At 38.9% G+C, this 20981-nt stretch overlaps 2 protein-coding genes across 3 annotated transcripts in view; both read right to left on the reverse strand.

Annotated features, from left to right (window-relative positions):
- The window catches only part of wnt7bb (wingless-type MMTV integration site family, member 7Bb), a 56282-nt gene that overhangs the window by 9572 nt on the left and 25729 nt on the right, over window positions 1-20981 (reverse strand). The window lies entirely within an intron of this gene.
- On the reverse strand, window positions 6072-20885 carry LOC306993709 (uncharacterized protein; the record flags this gene model as incomplete). Its single annotated transcript, XM_079603711.1, has 6 exons — window positions 6072-6286; window positions 7646-7705; window positions 10709-10768; window positions 10913-10999; window positions 11143-13213; window positions 20865-20885. 6 exons carry the CDS (start codon window positions 20883-20885, stop codon window positions 6072-6074), a joined length of 2514 nt encoding a protein of 837 aa, XP_079459837.1.

Here is a 20981-nt window from a genome sequence, read left to right on the forward strand (position 1 = left end):
ACTTATCCTCATGAACAACCATTACAAAAAGAAAGAAAAAAGTTGTGGATCATTCAGGTAATGACACAATATTAATATGTAATATGTAATCTGTCTTTATTTTGTGTTTGTATTTTATTTAGGCTATTAAACATCTGTTATGTGTAAAATATTTTTCAGTGCAGTAGGCTACTAAATAGAAACAATGTGTGTATGATCTCTCTTATTAAAAAAAGTATAAAAATAACATTTTGGAGATTCTGCAAGGTGTATGTAAACTTATGACTAAAGTGTAAATGTAACAAAAATGACAACATTATTAGACGCCAAAATGGTGCTATGGTTATCAAGTTTCTTATGTTGCTATGTGTCAAATCATCGCAATTTCATGACTCAAAGGACAAAAATTAAGTGGATTCAACCCCACATTTAAATGCAGTTATCACTCTTTATAATTTACAGTGTGAACGTAACCACTGGTCCTCTTGATTAGAAGTATGAAAAAAAAAACTATTTAGATTGTCAATAGCGCTCTAAGCCATCACCGCGTTCTGCACTCTCCCTAAAACTCTCGTCATAAACACTGACTGAAGTTGTCCGCACTGCACAGTGAATATCTTATTTATATTGTGTCTAGAGAGACTTTGTCTTTTATGAGGGGATTTGTGAAAGGATAGGCTACAGCTCGTGCTGATTCTGAACATACATTTTGAGCGAATTCTTCGCATGCTGACTCTAAAACGCCTCTGATTTGCCACTGTGTTTATGCACTTAACTGTGATTGGCTACCATGCTCTACGCTGAAACAACGTCGTTTCGTTTCGTTTTTTAAAATTGTGTCATCCAGTGCCCGGACTCGACTGGACTCAGACATTTTTCCGAGTCTAAAATGTCTCGAGTCCGTGTCAAGTCCGAGTACAAATTCATCCGAGTGCGTGACAAGTCCGAGTTCATTCAAAATTGGACTCGAGACCGGACTCGAGTCCGAGTCCGAGTTCGAGTACCCCAACTCTAGAATTCACACTATTGCTTGCGCAGATGAAAGATACGAGTGTGTCTGTACACCTATGGCCACGCGACTGCAGCGGTTGAGCTGGAGGATTCTCAGAGTGTGAGGAAGCAAAGCCAAGGTGCTGTCCAAAGTGCTGAATTCTCCTGCCAGAGCACCTTACAAACCCACCACAAGAAACACACACACATCTGGAGCTTTATTTAACATGACGCCTGGAGGACATTTACAGTATATCAGCTGAACAATCTGGGGAAATGAATTCACTGATGAAAGCCAACTTTGATCATCTCAGAAGAGCCAAACACTGGCGACTAATGTAATAGGAATTGGAGGTGAAATGTTAAAAGTGGCATGAAAATTAATGTTACAATGAAGGGGGAAAAAAAGAGGTTCTAAAATATCTTTTGAAGTGTAATTTTGGAACAGATTCACCCTTCAAAATTTGTTTGTGCAAAATGTCACATGTAGACCATAATAACCAATCTCTTCTTCCAATTAAATACAACCAATCATGTGTCATTTTGGTGACTATAAACAGTGTGTTCGCCATGCTTGCCACGCCTCCAGGACAGCTGTTCTGTTTCGGGCATTAAGTCTTATCTATTTGAATGGGGGAATCCTGAAAACTGCTTGCCGAACTCACATTTAAAGAACATAGTTCAAATCAGCAACAAAGTCTTGAACTGTCTCATAAATGTTGTTTCTTGTGCTCAAATAGCATTCAAAAAGCTTATTTTTCAGCAGCTGCAGTGATGCAATGACTTCTAATCACTGATTGGCTCTTTTATTTAGAAGGCGGGACTTATTCAGACATATTGCAATTTCACCCATTCATAAGTAATATATCAGTGTAGCATCTTTGTATATCTATAGTCTTTGCTATAAACCAGCCAACTTTTGATGACAGAAAAGAATTGACACACACACACATACCGGCATGTTCAAGTCTCTGACTCAAAAACACATGTACACACAGTACCAGTGTTTTGGCAAAAGCAGAAAAAAAAGTTCAGTGCCAAGAAGAAAAGTGGCTGCCATGGACCAGCATTTGGATGCATGCAGCTTACACACACACACACACACACACAGAGAGAGAGAGAGAGAGACACAAACAAACACACACTCAAACACATACTCATACATATTTGTTTAACCAATCACTACACAATATATACACACACACACACACAGAGAGAGAGAGAGACACTCACACACACACACATATTTGTTTAACCACTACACAATACACACACACACACACACGCAAAAACACACACTTACACACATATTTGATTAACCAATCACTACACAATATATATATACACACACAAATACACTGTGTGTGTATACACTGACTGAATTAATAAATAAACTAAATAAATACACGGCAACAAACATGAAAACACTCAAATACACACACACACACTCACACACATATTTGTTTAACCACTACACACAATACACATACACACACTCTCTCTCTCACACACACACACAGAGAGACAGACACACATACGCAAAAACACTCAAACACACACAATATATATATATATATATACACACACAAATAAACAGTGTATACACTGACTGAATGAATAATAAACAAAATAAATACACGGCATCAAACATGAAAACTCCACTCTAACCTTTCAAAAGCAAGAACACAAAAAATACAATCTCACTAACACAACTTCCCGATTTCAATTTCCTGAATTCTCTTAAAATATCGTCTCGCCCTTCCTCACAATGTTTCCCATCCCTCGCCCGATCAGGCTTCTGTCCACATCGGGTTCACACACACACACACACACAGTAAATAAAGCCCATCTGAGGAGGCCAGAACTCGCCTCCAGTGAGGAGCACCCTGGGAAAACCTCGGATCCTGCCAGTGGAAAACTGGACTGAGCAGAAAACCCTCAGAGAAGTTGGACGGGAAGAACAGAGGAATATTAAAACACATGTCTAATAGAGTTTAGTGGCAAGTGTCTGCGACAGAATCCAACATCGCTGCGTCTCTGTTTACCCTCGCTTCACGTGTTCATCCGCTGACCTTACGTGGAGAAGAGTGTGTCCGTCACGCAGACTGACCGCTTTGGCTCAGAACACCAGAGAAACCACTAAACAAATCACGTTTGACACGGCTGAGGAGATTTACAACCTCAGAGCGAACAAACAAACGATCCCACTGAACCCGAGGAGGACCTGAAGCTCCATTCATGAGGAGACTAACCCTGAGCATCATCTGAGGACAGCATCGAGACACACACACACACAAACACACTCACCCACACACACACACACACACTCACCCGAGGAGGACCTGAAGCTCCATTCATGAGGAGACTAACCCTGAGCATCATCTGAGGACAGCATCGAGACACACACACACACACACACTCACTCACCCGAGGAGGACCTGAAGCTCCATTCATGAGGAGACTAACCCTGACCATCATCTGAGGACAGCATCGAGACACACACACACACACACTCACCCGAGGAGGACCTGAAGCTCCATTCATGAGGAGACTAACCCTGAGCATCATCTGAGGACAGCATCGAGACACACACACACACACACACTCACCCGAGGAGGACCTGAAGCTCCATTGAGGAGACTAACCCTGACCATCATCTGAGGACAGCATCGAGACACACACACACACACACTCACCCGAGGAGGACCTGAAGCTACATTCATGAGGAGACTAACCCTGAGCATCATCTGAGGACAGCATCGAGACACACACACACACACACACACTCACCCGAGGAGGACCTGAAGCTCCATTCATGAGGAGACTAACCCCGAGCATCATCTAAGGACAGCATCGAGACTCACACACTCACACACACACACACACACACACACTCACCCGAGGAGGACCTGAAGCTCCATTCATGAGGAGACTAACCCTGAGCATCATCTGAGGACAGCATCGAGACACACACACACACACACACTCACTCACCCGAGGAGGACCTGAAGCTCCATTCATGAGGAGACTAACTCTGAGCATCATCTGAGGACAGCATCGAGACACACACACACACACACACACACTCACCCGAGGAGGACCTGAAGCTCCATTCATGAGGAGACTAACCCTGAGCATCATCTGAGGACAGCATCGAGACACACACACACACACACACTCACTCACCCGAGGAGGACCTGAAGCTCCATTCATGAGGAGACTAACCCTGAGCATCATCTGAGGACAGCATCGAGACACACACACACACACACACTCACCCGAGGAGGACCTGAAGCTCCATTCATGAGGAGACTAACCCTGAGCATCATCTGAGGACAGCATCGAGACACACACACACACACACTCACCCGAGGAGGACCTGAAGCTCCATTCATGAGGAGACTAACCCTGAGCATCATCTGAGGACAGCATCGAGACACACACACACACACACACACACACACACTCACCCGAGGAGGACCTGAAGCTCCATTCATGAGGAGACTAACCCCGAGCATCATCTGAGGACAGCATCGAGACACACACACACACACACACTCACACACACACACACACACACACATACTTGTTTTTGCTACGTTGTGGGGACCTCCTGACTAGAAGGTGCCACGTGGGGACAGCAATTTCTAAATACAATAAAGCCATAATTTTTAATCAGAAGTGTCTGGGGGATTTTTTTAATCCCAAAAAACAACTTAATTATAAGAAATTCTTAATTTTATAAAGCTTGATATTTGTCAGGTTTTTCTATTCTGGTGGGGACGTCCCTATTGTGTATTACCACAAACTACCACTGAGGGGCACTGTTATCAGTTATCTGTAGATTATATATTTTTAATACAATTTTAAACCTGTACCAAATTAACAATAAAGATTAAGTTTAGATAATTATTAAAAAAAATATAAAAGGGGAGAATTGTCTATATTTATCTTACAATTCACGTAAACTCTTGTATTTGAATAGACCATTTGTATGTATGTAAACAGTGAAAACAGCCTATTTTTCTTCCTTTGAGAATCTGAAAAGGTCCACATTTTGATAAACAAGACAGTCATGTTGTATGACAAGCAGGAAATGTTCATGGAGCATTGACCCCACAGGTATCATTGTGTTTGCTGAATAATAATCTATGCATAATGGAATCAACTCTAAATTAAAACAGCACATGCCAGGGATTCAACAGGGATGCAAGATATATTGCTATGTGTTTTTCTTATTTGTCATCCTAAACATTTGTTACGCACAGAAACCTATGAAGCCCAATGAGTCCTGTGTATTAATCCGTTGCGGAACAATTTACAAAACAATACAAAATGGAGTCTTCAAGCAGTGAGGATGATTTTGTTGTCCTCTCTCTTCTTAAAAAGAGAAAAAGAAAGAGGAAATATTGGTCCATCCAACAACCCTGAGATCGTAAATAGGAAGGAGAGTTCGCGGCGGGATTATCCCAAACGATTCAAGGTTTACTTCAGGATGGCAGAGGCTCAGTTTAATGCATTGCTAGCGATACTGGAGACACGTATTAAAAACAAGACCACCAAGTTTTTTGATCCCGACTAGTTCTGGATTTTGGCGTTTGCTTGTACGGTGGCTGTGAATTGTCAAAACACCTCTAAAATACTTGCTACGGATGCAAAAAGCAGAAAAATGAACCCAATCTGAATTTTTTTGACTGACAAAAGATTCAGAGACAGTGTGTAAACGTGACAGGCACAACGTGAGGTCGTATTTATTTTTTAATGAGCGAGAATTTCGCACTCAGTGTGCAAGGATGTTTACTCTATCTGTAGAACACGTCTATTATCTATCAGTCTGTCATCTGTATGTCTATATATTGGTCTGTCTATCCATCTATATGTATGCATTTATTTTTTTAAATGCAAGTGTGCCACAATTTTGGGACCACACAGAATTATTTTGAGAAGACGACATTTGATGTACAACCCCAATAACTACCCAAAAAAAGTTTGGACATTTCGGCAATTGCAACAAAAACAAGAATCTACTATTTCTTAATGCTCTTGGACATTTATTTAACGTATCAGAAAACATCTAGGTAAACAACCTTTTTTTTTTTTTTTTACATTTTTCGCTTTAATGCATCAATACGATTCTTAACATAAAATTTCACCCCCTCCCAACTTCTCCCCTGAAGTGCTGCTGGTGACCTCTCAATGCACTCCATGCATTGGGCTTTACCAGGAACCTTTCCAGAGTGGATGTAGTCCATCAGGGTTTTTTCCACAGCCTCGATTTCCTCTTTAGACCACTTTCTCCGTGGGTTTTGTGAAGATACTGAATAAAATAAAAATATATATATTAGTAATTGTGATTAAAGTAATTGTTATTCCACACGACATGAATGTGAATAACATCAAATAAATACATACCAGTAATCTTTAGTTTTTGTCTCATTGTTTTAGTTTTATACATACATTTTTGCTAAAATCTAGTTAGCATGGTTGAAAATCTGTACATTCTGGCACATGTTTGTAAGCATGTTACTTAGTAACAATATAAACAGTGATACTGTATTAAAAAGGAATATTTTGATGACAAAAAAATGGCTGGTAATTTAGTCACCATCTAAGATGTGTAATGGACCTGGGCCAAAAATGGACCAAGCCTAACATGACAAAATATTTAGGTTTTATTGGTCTTAACCATAAATTACTGCTTGAGGAAATTAGTAAAAGTAAATTTGTACAGGAGGACCTTTCCCTTTTCTTTTCTATACATGTTTAAGCCTTTAGAAACAAATTATTTTAGATATAGGACTTAATGGGAGGGGTTTACCCATGCTTTAATTATATTGGCCCAGGGTGACCAAAGGCAACATTATAAAAATGTTGTATATAAAAAATAAAATAAAAACATTATAAGGATTTGGCTTGTGCTCTCATCCAATTCTGATATCTATAGTTGCACTGCTGTTTATGGCAGGTTTGATATGTTAATTAGAGCCCCAACAATCCCTGACCCCACAGAGTTTTCTTCTTGACAAATTCTGCTAACTTGATATGTTATAAAAGTTCTTTATCTGTTGGTGGGAATTAGTGAAGAGTCTGAAAATCTGCATTTTTATGAAATATTATAGTGTGTTATAGTTTACAATATATTGAATAATACACTAGAAGAATATTGGAGGAATTGACACTTTTCATATATAAAAAATATATATTTTAAATATATTTACACTGTAAAATGAAACTGTAAAAGACCTTCATTCATCTTCGAAACACAAATTAAGATATTTTTGACGAAATATGAGAGGTTTCTGAACCATCCATAGGCAACAACGTCATTACTACCTTCCTGGGCCTTGAAATTTGCAAAGACATCGTTAAAATAGTCCATGTACTACAGTGGTACAACCTTAATGTTATGAAGCGATGAGAAAACTTTTTGTAAAAAAATATCTTAATTTGGGTTTTGAAGATGAATGAAGGTCTTAAGGGTTTTGAACGACATGAGTGAGAGTAATTAATGACAGAAACTTCATTTTTGGGTGTGAACTAGCCCTTTAAGGGAACTCTGTTGTCAATATAAATGGGTCTCTGTGTAGATTCCAATTGAAATGACTTAATTCTGACTGAACTTTCACAAAAAATTGGAAAGTGTCACATTTCATAAGACATTTGAAAAACAGCTTACCCTTTGTTGTGCGTTGTTCGCCCAAGTCCTTGCCAACTGGCTGCAGTTTTTTATCCTTGCCTGTTATAAAACATATGCACAACTGAGGAGACTTTCAATATAGGCAATATACATTAATGGCACAGAATGCTGACTAAACGGGTACCAGTAATTGTGCTACACATGTAATTTACCAAATATATTGGGGTTTATTTTGTTTTGATGAAACTGTGTTTGTAACTGTTAGATATCCATGAGAATAGGGGATAGCTTTTATACTTTTGAACAAAAGATCAAAAGCTGAAACAAAAATGTCTTTTCACTCTTCTTAGATTAGTTAATAGTGGCAATATTATGCTGCGTTCACACCAAACGCGAATAGAGCGTCTGGCGCGAGTGATTTCAATGTTAAGTCAATGGTAAGACGCGTTTACGCGCGTCTGGAGGTCTTGCGGCGCTAATGAGGCATTTAGCTTGGCGCGGTAGACGCGAATTAAGCATCTGGCGCAAATGGTGCTTTTGTGCATTCACGCATTTGATGCGATTTCGCGTCTGCCGCCCGAGTTGAAAAATGTGAACTTTTGCATCAATTTGCGCCGCGTTAACCAATCAGGAGCCTGCTTGCTGCTGTCACGTGGTGAAGTGACGTGTAAACTGGGGCAGGCCTGCTTTTCAGTTTATAATGTCATTTTATATGTTTGGCCTCAATAACTTATTTTGTAATATGACTAAATGCCTGCGTGAAAGGAGGAATGACATCACTCAGCTGTTAACTATGAATGTGACACTGAACACTTGCAGTCATACATTTCTGAATGAGATGAAGAATTAAACTCACATAATTAAAGAAGTCGTTTGACCGACGTTATTACAAGTCATTAACCCTTTAGGCGCCAGAGTTTTTTTCCCTAAAACGTTTGATTTTGACATCTTAACTTCAAAAGGCTATATCTTAAAAGTGATAAAAGATAGAGACTTTCTGTAAATTAGAGAAATATTAAGGATGACCCAAAGTTTATGTAGAGATTACATTTTCCCATCTAATTTGCATATTATGACGTCATATGGTGGCGGCTATCTTGGATTATAGAATTTTCATGAAAAGTCACAAGTTTAAATGATAAAATGCAGCACTTCTTTCCCCCCAAAATGTCCCTCACCTTCTGTATGCTATATTGCACAATACTGAATGCTCAGGTAAATAGTGAGTAGTAAACAAACTGTGTAAATCATTACTAATAAATGGTAGAAACAAACCGAATGCAGGTAGTGGTTGGCCTTTTGCTGTAGAGATTTTCCATTTACTACATACAGTAGGCACTCTGATTATATATATATATATATATATATATATATATATATATATATATAACATATATATATTATTCATATGACACACAAACACAAGTAGACAAGACCTGTTTAGTTGCCCCGTGTCACATCGCCTCTGCTCCTGCTACAAGCAGCGCGGGCGCGGCCAGATCTGCCTCGCGCGCGCGCGCGCGCCGAGTGCGCACAGCTCGGACTACTGTCATTGTCACCACTGCGTGGCAAAGATGTACCGGGAGAAGCGCGAGCTGCACCATTTCGCGGCAAAGATGTACCGGGAGAAGCGCGAGCTGCACCATTTCGCGGCAAAGATGTACCGGGAGAAGCGCGATCGTCATTTTCAAAAGGCAAATATTCCCCTTCAGAGTCAGAATCGGCGAATAACATTTGCAACACATCCTCACGATACAAGTTTTTATTAGCCATTTGATGATTTTCTCTCACAAATCTCACAATTTACTCAGACGCTCTGAACTGAACTGCTTCCGCATCAATGACACGGGCGCTCACTTGCTCTGCTGTTTTCTCCAATACTTTGAATAGGAACATGACGTCATTTTGGTCTTGAATCAAAGTATTACATGTCTGCCATCTAGTGGTAGGGAATACAAACGAGATATTACACCATATTAGGATCTACAGCCTGTTTTATTAAGTATGACGTCTTGTCGCAATTTTGCGACTTTGGCGCTTAGAGGGTTAATGTCTTTTAATTTATGTTTAATATAATAGAACCGAAGCTATAGATTGTGAATGTAAACATTTCTCCAGGCGGGTTACATGATCACTGGGTCTCACAAACCGAAAACGTCAGATCAAAATTTTAAATATGCGCTATCTTTATAAATAAACCACATATTTTATCTTTAAACAACTACATTCTCGACTGAACAACTCTTAAAACTACATTTCGTGACACAATAAAATAAGTATTTTTAAATTTCGCGGCCTTTCTTGCAAACAGACACCGCCTAGCACTTGCCCTTCCCTCGGACGCGCGTCAATTTTGCTTCAAACACTTGATTTTTACAAGCATCTATTTCGCTCTAGATGCACGAATGCATTTAAAATGTTCAAGCGGCAAACTAGACGCGCTACACGCGAATTTGATGCTATATTCGCATTTGGTGTGAACGCAGCATTAGCAAGGGGAACTGTGTGCAATTAAGTACTCCTTTTTTCTGTTGGCACACACAGAATAAACTATACTATTTTCAGCAAACTGTATAAGAGAAAATTATAAAAAATTATCTAAAGGATATATTATATATGTATATTATCTAGGATTTATTACATGGCTTGGTTGAATTTGAATGTAGAATGCGGTGAGTTATTTCTTGATAACAGCCGCTGCTTAGTATAACAGACCGTTGCCATGAAAAACAGCGCGTTGCCATGGACGCAGGACTATTTTCTTTAGCGGATGAGATACAAATCGTTTTTAAATCAATAAACTCCCCTTTAAATAAATATGTTGTCAAATTATTGATTTATTTGGTAGGTAGCCATGTAATAAGTGGGATAATGTATAGCGAGGCGGTTGTTATAGCGAATACATCCCCTTCGCGTCCGGCTCCTAAACAGCCTGTCGGGGTTGTATTCGCTATAACAACCGCCTCACTGTACATTATCCCTTACATAAAAAATAATAAAAGCAAGTAAAAAAAACATGCAAATAATAAAGCACTGGTTCTTTAAAAGGAAAACAATATCAGAAGTCTTCATAATCCTCCTGTTTCATTTAAATCTTATTACCTTTGGCTGGTTGTTGATTTTTGTGTTGTTCAACTTCATTAGTGGACTTCATTGATTTGTCTGGACACATAATAGCTCTCTTTTAGTAAAAGAACATTCAACAAGAACTCCTAAATATCAGTAAGCACACTCAAATAATTCTTCCAGTAATATCCAGCCTTTTCTAGCTTTCCCATCATTCCCTTTCAGTAGCTGACTACATACCTGCTGAATCTGAAGGTGAAGCACTAGTTCCAGTCCCTTCATTCTCATTTTCAGAGTCTGATCCATCACTGTCCATCAGTACTTTCTCTATAAAACACAGTAACCATACAGATACAATTAATAGGTAGCAAACTAAATATTTTTTTAAACGGCTATATTCAACCTGAGTCTATAACCAACAGTGGAGTTCCAGCTGATCATAACATGGCATTTACTCAGGCCTGTTTTACCTTGTGGATCAATCTGGATCTCATCAAGATTCCTTCCTTTGAATTGCGATAGCTGTCCTCGTTCCATGGCCATGAGTACTTTACTTATTTTCGCAAGCTGTAATGTGCCTTCGGGTAACCTATAATACTGCCGGTGTACTCTGATGTCATGTCCAAGGTAGTCAGCAAGGTCATCCATTTCATTGTCCTTTAAGTTGAGGACCTTGGACATAGTGGCCATGTGCTTTCTCAGTCTAGTGGAGGATAATGTCTCTGGGTGTTTTGCTCCGCAGCTTTGAGCAATCTTACGAATAACATCTGATCCTCTGAAGTGACTGAGTGCTTGAGGTCTTCCAAACAAGAACACATTCTCATCTGGCACATCACAACTACGGCGCGTCTTGACAAGTAACTCCATCGATGTCAGCATATCTGGTGTGAGAAGAATGGGGACCTTGCGTCCTCGTTTGCCTCTTATCTCGATTCTTTGGAAGTGCTTACAAAGTTTCTTCTCGAGGTCTGTCAAAGCAAGTTCAACATCTGGATGAGTCGATGAGGTATCCCTCAAAGTAAACGCATTAAGAGACATCTTGGATACTTCTCCTTCTCTTCTACGATTAAAAAGTATTACCTGACAAAGTGTCATTTTTGCAAGTTCTGCCCAGTTCTTGTTACTTGGTTCTTCTTCAAGTTTTGTTTGGTACTCCTTACTCTGTCTGTCAAGATACTGGTGCATTTTTTTCACATCTTCAGCAAAGGGAAGAAGTTGCGGAGAGTTCCACTTTGCCTCACTCAAATTTCGGAGGGCCTGCGATGACACACACTCACTCCATTTAGTGTCATATATTTGTTTGAAGGCCTGCACATTGCTAAGAGCATTCTTATCACCTGACATCATTGCCTCACATTCAATAATGCTGGCTAATTTCTTGAGGTTGTGCCCTAACTTTAGTGCTAAAGATGGTGTTTTGTATGTGTTCGTTTCCTCATTCCACCCAGACACACTAAGAACTGCTTCAACCACATGAGGGAAATTAGCTGGTACAAAGAAATCTGACACCTCCTTCAACTTGCCAGTCTGTTTTCCTTGGAGAACTAGTCGTCCTGTCTCGCGCATTTTTTGTCGGATATATTCATGTTTAGTGACATCATGGCCATGCTTGTTAAAGAGATGTTGCCCTAATTTTAAAATGATTTTCTCTTTGCGGACAACATCTGTTATTTTATCCTCATGCATTTCGAGCAGCATTTTCCAAAATCGTCCATTCACATTCTCTGGAACTGGTTCAGTATACGAGCAAAGGGCTTGAACTCGAGTTTTTCCTGGCTTCATTCCTTTCACCTTTTTGCTTAGATGGCATCTCTGCATGTGCCTCCATAATGATTTTCTCTTCAAGTAGGCCTCACAGTTTACACAGTGCAAGTAATCATTTGCTGTTACTGGTGCAATGGATTGCTGTCGGGGTATCACCAGTCCTTTTCCTTCTTTAAGCACCTGAGTATTATGACAACGGTTCCCTTTATTTCTCAATAAACTCAGTTGTAATCTTCGCTCTTTAGACCCTTTTGGGAAAGAAACTGCTCTTGCCACCTCTGGCTTATCTTTGTGCTTTGACTCCAAATGACGTGCCATTTTACTAAATGGTTTAGAGCAGAACAAGCAGAAGTATTTTTTGTTGTAAAGTCTGCTGCCGTCTGTTTTCTTCTTCAGCATCATGACCTTCACATTAGATTTATCAGGTAAAGAGGATTCGCGGCTCATATGTTCATCTAATGAAGACGATTCACCGCCGTCATGTTCGTCAGATGAAGAGGATTGTCCAGTGTCATTTTCAACGGATGAAGAGGAGGATGCTTGAGGATTGGTTCCACTGGTAGCCAATGAACTAGAACGTGTCACACGCTTTCTTTTACATGGTTTAGATCTTGAAGTTTTTGACTGAACCTTTCGTCTCTTTTGCTGTTTGACATTTTTTGCTAAACTCTCCTTTGCTGACCTGTCACTCTCTGATTGATCCTCTGTTTCTGGTATATACTCGCTGAACTCTGAACTTGATCCTTCTGTTTCATATCCAAGCACTTTCCTGTTAAGCTATGAATAAAACATAAATAAAGTTAGAAGTCTTGATCAGGAATGCCAAGACAAACAACATATTGTAATAATGAATGCCTGTCCAAAGTGAAACATTCAGTGTGCAGATTTTATAAATCACAATGCAACTAGGGCTGTGACGGTATGGGATTTTTTGCTACCGCGGTGAAGCAGCAACAAATCTCGCGGTTTGGCGGTTAACCGTCAACCTCTCTACTACTACTTTAGCCGCGTTTCCACCGAAATTACCCGGAACAATTTGTCCCAGGAACTTTTTTTGCCCCTGACCGGTTGCTTTCGGCATTTACATTGCGGTCTAAAATACTGGGAAGATTATTAGATTATAAACTCTCAGTCTGCGGCGGACAGTAATCAGTTTTGAGCGGCACATTTATAATAAGTATGGAGGAGATTCAAACTGTGCTGTAGTTGTTTGTGATGTATTGGTTTACTAACAAGGTAATTAACAAAACGCCAGAAAAGAGACAAGCACTGATACTAAAGCGTGTTCAGAAAGCTCGTAATGCTATATAGACACCGTAGTTATCAGCTATTGCGGACATTGACCGTGAGATGGCTGGCACGAACACGCAGAAAATGTCCTCTTCTGCAAATACGCGTAATAAAGCCTGAACATTATCTGTAAACATCACAAGTACTGAAACCTAGCAGTTAATTAATAATAATCAGACATGCACAAAAAAAGAAATCCCCCATATGTTTAATTGACTGTCCCTCCCTTGCGCAGGAAGCGTTTTTTTTCTCCAGAAGCCCTTGAACATAGGACTTGCGAAATACAGTAAATTATAAGCAAAGATGAATGTGTTTATAGTTCATATCACACACCATATGCACTCCTGTAACTTTCAGCAGAAAAAAAAAAAGTGCGGTGATGACCTCACACCGCGGTAGGCATCTCATTAACGCAATATTGCGGTGATGCGGTTATCGTCACACCCCTAAATGCAACTATTAATTTCCAGGCTGTAGTAGCAATAGTAGTAATAGTGGCATTAGCAATGCATGAATACAGCAAAATCATAACCATTGAGTCAAGTCATTGCGGATAGAGATATGTCAAGAAATCCCATTAGACATGAAGAGGTGCGCTTTAACACAAGATTATAATATGAACAGAATAAAAAAGATAGCAACATAAGTTTCTCATTTGCTCTGCATTCAGATGTTATAGGCGCTTTCTTCCGCAGACACCCATAGCACCAGCAAGATCATCTGATGCGTGAATAACGGTTTCTTCTGACAGTCATCTAAGAATGGGGGGAGGAGGGCGGGTTGGATGAGCATCTCTATTGGTAATGAGCACGGTCTGTATTTGCATCAAGGCAGGCAAGAACTTGAGAGGTCTGATGAGTCACCAAACACCGGTGGCATGCTTGAGAAAGGAACAAGTGGAGCAATGCATTAGCAACATTTCAAGTTTAAAGGTGCCGACTATAGAACCTGGTCAGACGGAGGACTCACCCCATAACCTCCATGCAACATGAGTCCCTATACAAAGCAGGAGTCTGAACAGCGGCAGGTTAAGTGACCTGCCGCTAAGTAAAAGGAGTGGCTCTAGTTGGATGAGGATGTAGAGAATATCCTGGAGAAGACATCGAAAGGCAATGGGAAACTCAAGATTATGTGTCCACTCATAATGAACATAGGCACAAAATGTTTTGGTGTCATAGATCTAGCTGGATCACTTTTGACCTGCTCTTCAATCAGAAGTATCTAGCTCCTCAGGGAGAACTGCTCACCACAGCACAGGACTGGCAGCGCCAGGTTGACCTAGGAAGGCAGCTTAAGTTCCCAGAGAACATCGCAAATCACGCGGCTCCACCCAAACATGATGTTGACATCGGTAGCGAAAAAAAGAGGTTTTGATAGAACTAACTGTCCTCTAAAGACAGGATTGAGGAAGCCAGCGAATTCAAAAAGTCAAAATATGAAGAGCTCGTCTCAATGTGTTGGAGCAATGGCAGGAGAGCTCGGTGCGAGCCAGTTAAAGCTGGGTGTCAGAGCTTTGCTGGGAAATAAGTTCAGCAAACTCTAAAACTTCTTGGTTTTAAAGGGAAGAAGAGCTATCAAGAACATTCATGAGGCTTCTGAAGTGCGATGACTGGTTCCGGATGGGCGATCGTGGCTCAGTGCGCCACTTGGACACGAGTCAGGGGGTGCATCATCCAAGCAAGGGTGTCTGATGATTAAAGACCTGAAACACCATATGTCCCCTGGGTTCATCACTGATGACATGTCCAAGTCGCATAAGAGAATGAACTAACCTTTGTTTTCATGCTCTGATGTAAAAACTTGGTCTTCTCCCGTTCATCATTTACAGTTTTTGTGGACGCATTCATGTGTCGTTCTTCACAGGCATTGTGATGTGCTCTTAACTTCTGGAGGCGACTCAAGTGACAGCTTTGAACCTACAAAATAAGGATTTGTTGTAGTCTTGATTGTTGAGCAAACACTCTACCAGGTGAGCCACAGGAGATCCCTACCTTCCACTGAACAACTCATAAAGAGCAGGAAAATAAAATGCTGCAAAACACCAATTTAATCTCTTCTTTAAAATTCAGTGCTTTGGCCACACTGGAATTAGGCCTGCATGATAATTCGTTATAAAATAGTTTTCTCGATTCACCCTGTTCACGATTTAATTTTTAAATGACTTCGATTTAAAAAAAGATATATATATATATATATATTCGGCCTTTATTTTGAAAGCACAGTTCTCACAAAGCTCAGAGCTTCACCCTCAGCCAATGACAAAGAGTCTTTTAGTCACGTGTTTCACTTGTCGAGCGAACGCGGCAGTTTGGAAATAAACAAAATGGACATTGATGAAAACTGGTTCCACTCGAGAACCGGTTCTAAGTTTTATGAACCATCGATATTGTATGCCCTCGACGTTAACGAGTCTTCTTATCGATGCTCCTGCTCGAGTCCCAGATAGTAGGCTATACAGACCGTGAACTCACAACTGTCCCTTTAGTCCTTAACAGGGTTTTTCCTGCATAGTATTTTTTTGGGCGGCCACCAAAGCGAATTTTTGTCCCGCCAAAGTCTTATTTGATCGGTGAGTAATGTAGATGAACTGCTGCACTTGTGACTGGGCGCATGTTCAGTCGTGCGCGAAAGTAAACAAGGCTTCACCGTCTCCAAAAACTAAGCGCTGTCTTCGAGACTCGGGATGTCTGTAATCACACAATGCGTACACGTTTTTAAGTCCTGTCAGTTTAAACATCAAGCACAAGACTGGAAATGTTTTCTGTGTGAGAGAGATCTCTTAGGCGGTGCCACAGCGCACACAACACGAGCCCTGCTTAATGAGTGACGACAGAGGACAGAACTAAACATTCAAACGTAGCCTGGTGAGACTTTACATCTGTGATCTTAGTCTGATTTTATTTTAGATTTCGGCTTCCATAGATTATTATATTGAGGTAAAACCATTAGAAACTATAGCATTCTATCTAGCGCAACTTCCTTCACTTCACAGCAGTACGATGTCATTAATCCCTAACACTCAAACTTAACGACAGAATCAGCACGATCGATCAGTGTGTGATTGTCAAATGCAGTCTAGCTACTGTTGCTAAATTGCGGGACGCATTTAATAATAAAAGTTGCTATTAAAAGCATAAAAATCTGCGCAAGAGATGCACTGTTTATTTTATTTATATCTTTGTTCTATTGTATTTATCTATGCTTGTAGTTTGTTTATTATTTTCTATGCAGATTTACTGCTTAACAAAATCAACTCAGTCATTCTAGAATGATTAATTCTTTCCAAATAGTGCTATTCAAGTCATTGTTTTCATATCGCAATATATATCACAGAAAAATAAAAACAATGTATTCTCAATATATCAATTTATAATAATGTAGTATTAAATAATTAAAAGTAAAAACTAACTTCTAAAACTATTTTGTCCCTTATCTCAACCATCAGTGATATATATGTTTATCTGTGGATATAGCCTACCTCTGTCTTCTCTTCGGGGCCATCTGTCACATCATCCACTGCAATGTAAATTACAAAGACAAAAAATGTATTGTTGTTTAAAATATTTTTCCATTTTACTTGCACCTAATAGTTCTAGGCTTAAACCCCAAGAGAATCATCAGTATCGAATAAACCAAATAAGGCTGACATTAATGACATCATTTTTGGAAAACCTGTAGTTACCACAACAATTTCATACAATGATAAAAAATTTAAACAAAACAAACAAAAACTTAACTACAGTATCCACTGAAATTGACAGTAAACAGGACAGCATGTTGTATTTACTCAATACTTACAGTAAAGTAATTATATCCATGTCCAGTTACTGAACCATTACTAACATGTCAGAGTTTAGGGATAATAGCCTAAATTTATTTAGCCATTTGAAATTATTTTTCACCAACAATGAATGCATGTAAAAATAAAAATGTAAGATATTTAATTTCAGTATTCGGTACCGATACCAGTGAAAATCCACGGTTTTCGGTACCAAAGCTTAATTTAGATTAAATTTAAATATTAAAGTGTATATCACGGTTACAGAGATGAAAAAAAAACTTGTATTAAAAACACTTTACAATAAGATTCCATTTGTTAGATAACATTAGATAAAATGACCTAACAATAAACAATAGTTTCTAGCAATTATTCTCCTATGGGGTTAATTTAGAAATTTACTAATACATTTTTTCAAATAAAAAGTTTGATATGTTCATTATTTAATGCACAATGGATCAAGTTAACAAACATGAACAATTAAGTGTTTGTATTAAATAACATTCACCAACATAAATTAATGTTGTAAAAATATATTGTTCACTCAATGTGTTGATGTTATAATGCATTAAGTAATGTTAATGAATGGTTATTGTAGTGTTACCAAACTATACAGGAGATAAAACGTGTTATTAGACTTGACTGTACTTTTATATAATCCTAAACTGCGTTCATGTTTGTTCACTTCAACCATTAAATAATGAACAGATAAAACTTTATTATTAGTAAATTTTTTAATTACCCCAAGGAGAATAATAGCGTGTTTTTGCGCGTGCAAATTCGTTTTCCAGGCGCGCGCTGTTCATGGTTGCATAGCAACGACAGACACAATGGAAGATCATGCGCTTGTGGAAAGGAGAAAGTGGTACAAACTACGCTCTTCATGAATATATATAGTAGTAAATCGAATGCGAGGGCTAAAAATCAATTAATTATTTGATAATACTTCCTCGTCATTGAGAGTGCAGTTTGTACCGCTTTCTCCTTTCCACAAGTGCGCAAAAAACACGCTATGTGAACGTACGACCCCTTATGGCAACGTGATATTAGCCCAATCCTCCTCCTTTCTTGTAAACAAGTGGATTCAGAAGCGCCGCCGGTCGCCATGTTTCACATGTTTATGAAGAGGACGCATGTGCACCTATCGGACAGCGCGCCAAGACCCCGATTAACTGGATACTTCGGTACCACCTGTACTTAAGAGAAGCTGATACCGTAACTATTCAACTTTTTTAGTACCGACTTGGTACCGAAGTACCTGGTCTTTTGACAACACTAATGTAAAGATATCAGCAAGGTATTTTTATCTTTATATGGAACATGAAAAGTACACTTTTGGTTTCACAATAACATGATCATATGTAGTGGTCAACCGATATATCACCAAGGCCAATATATCGGCCGATATTTGACATTTTTTAAATATCGGCCGATAAGTTTTTCTGATTGGCCGATGTGTTGGAAGCGGGACTTTTATTTTGACGGCGCTCTGGACTTTTCTTTTGATGGGCGACGCCGGCGCTGAGAACACCAGCGCCTGAGAAGAGAACGGCAGCCTGATCACAGCGCGCACGCACACTCTCACTTTGTCTTCTTTAATTTACGAGTCATATGTAATACTTTGTTAGACAGAACTGGTAAACAAAGAAAGTAAATGGTATGTGAAAAAGTAAAGCATTCGCTTTTATGTTATTTGTAACAGAAAAGGCAAACAATCAGGCTAAAATACTTTACCATATTCTCATTTACCATCAACATTCAGCAAGAGCAAACGCGCATCTACATTTAAACAAATCTCTGAATATCTAATAAATATTTAATTTCACAAACCTTGGAGATTTAATTGAATCCAACTGTGATATCTTGTGAAGTGTGCATTTGTAGCTTTGGAAACACCTGTTTTCTGCTTGCTTTCAATTCCTCACACACATACACCACTCGAACCTTCCGTAAAATAATATTTCATAAAGTTCGGAAAGGTTAAAGCGAATTACAAGGACATTCACACAGGCTTCATTGCACTGGATGCGCTGTGAGAGATACACTTGTGAGAGATGTGTGCGCTTTGTTTGATGTTACACTTGAAGTGTGCTATCTCGCCCGTCTATCTTTTCCTTACACATGCTCTACGAAGTAATCATGTATGTGGTTTGGAATGCAGTGGACTTATATATTTAAAATATGAACCTCACTAAAAGAAGGCTGCTTTCAATTTCAAATGCGGACGCGCGCTTTGTTTGTGTAGACTGCTCGCGCATGCGGCTGAGAGACTCTGTGTAAGTGGTTTAATATTCTTGTGCAAAATTAACGTAAACACAGCCAGATATGTTTTAAGGGATTAAACGGACAGGACAAAGAATCGTTCTGGAATCGGATCGTGACTCTCGGAATCGAATCGGATCGTGAGTAGACTAGATTCCCAATCCCACCCCTACCACTGTGTCATATTCATATCATTTTCACTGTGTGCTGTATGTAAAATGAGTGTTACCTTGTCTTTATTTGAAAAATATGATTACAAGTGCACACGAATTTACTGAATGTCCTGTTAGTGTTTACTTCCTTTTTCATGTTCATATATTTTGTCTTATTTGTGAAAAAATACTGCAATAGGATTGCAGATTCAAGAAGTTGCCATCTAAAGTATAAGCATGTTTATTTTAAAGATTTGTTTTCTAATTTATTTCTAATTTATTAAATATTGATTAAAATAAATATAAAGTATAAAAATATCAGCTTTATATCGGCCACCCTGCTCTCTAAGATATCGGCATCGGCCATCAAAAAAACAATATCGGTCGACCACTAATATGGCTAGACATATTTTTGTTGTTTAATGCCACAATACCAAATTTTCTCATTTTAAGGGTCTCAAATGTTTAACAAAAAAATAAAAATACTGAAATGTTTTTCACTAAAATAAGCATATATAATCACTTACTTGCCTTAATTTAAACAGATGATCTGTTTTCTTTTTAATAAAACCGTAAAGATAAAAATAAGTTTACATACATTAATCTTAGATTGTATTAATTACTTCTATTTAAACTGACCAGTTATTAATTACAACATTATTGACCAAACAAAAGATTGCATATTAAAAGCCATGCCAGATTAAAAGATAGAATCTCGAGCACATCCATGAACTTGGCATGGAGTTGCAAGAGAATGAAAGGAGGGAGCATGGGAGGGCTATGGTGGATATTCATTTTTCTCCAAGATTGTTCTTTTAAAAACCTTGGTTACTCTGGCTCATTAAGATACAAATATAGCTTTAAGATTTATTTTAAGTAATAAATGACACACTTCCATTTGACATATTACAAATGAGTAAAATCTACTATGTTCTCATTATCTCACCTGGGCATCCAGAGCTGCCATTCATGGTTTCATCTTCCTGCAAACACAAGTGTCATAGACAGTCAAACATCATGGTCTAACATCTTATTACACTGTATTTAAAACTGTAATGGTACA

Source organism: Phoxinus phoxinus (genome assembly GCF_949152265.1).
Source record: "Phoxinus phoxinus genome assembly, chromosome: 25".
Lineage (NCBI taxonomy): Eukaryota > Metazoa > Chordata > Actinopteri > Cypriniformes > Leuciscidae > Phoxinus > Phoxinus phoxinus.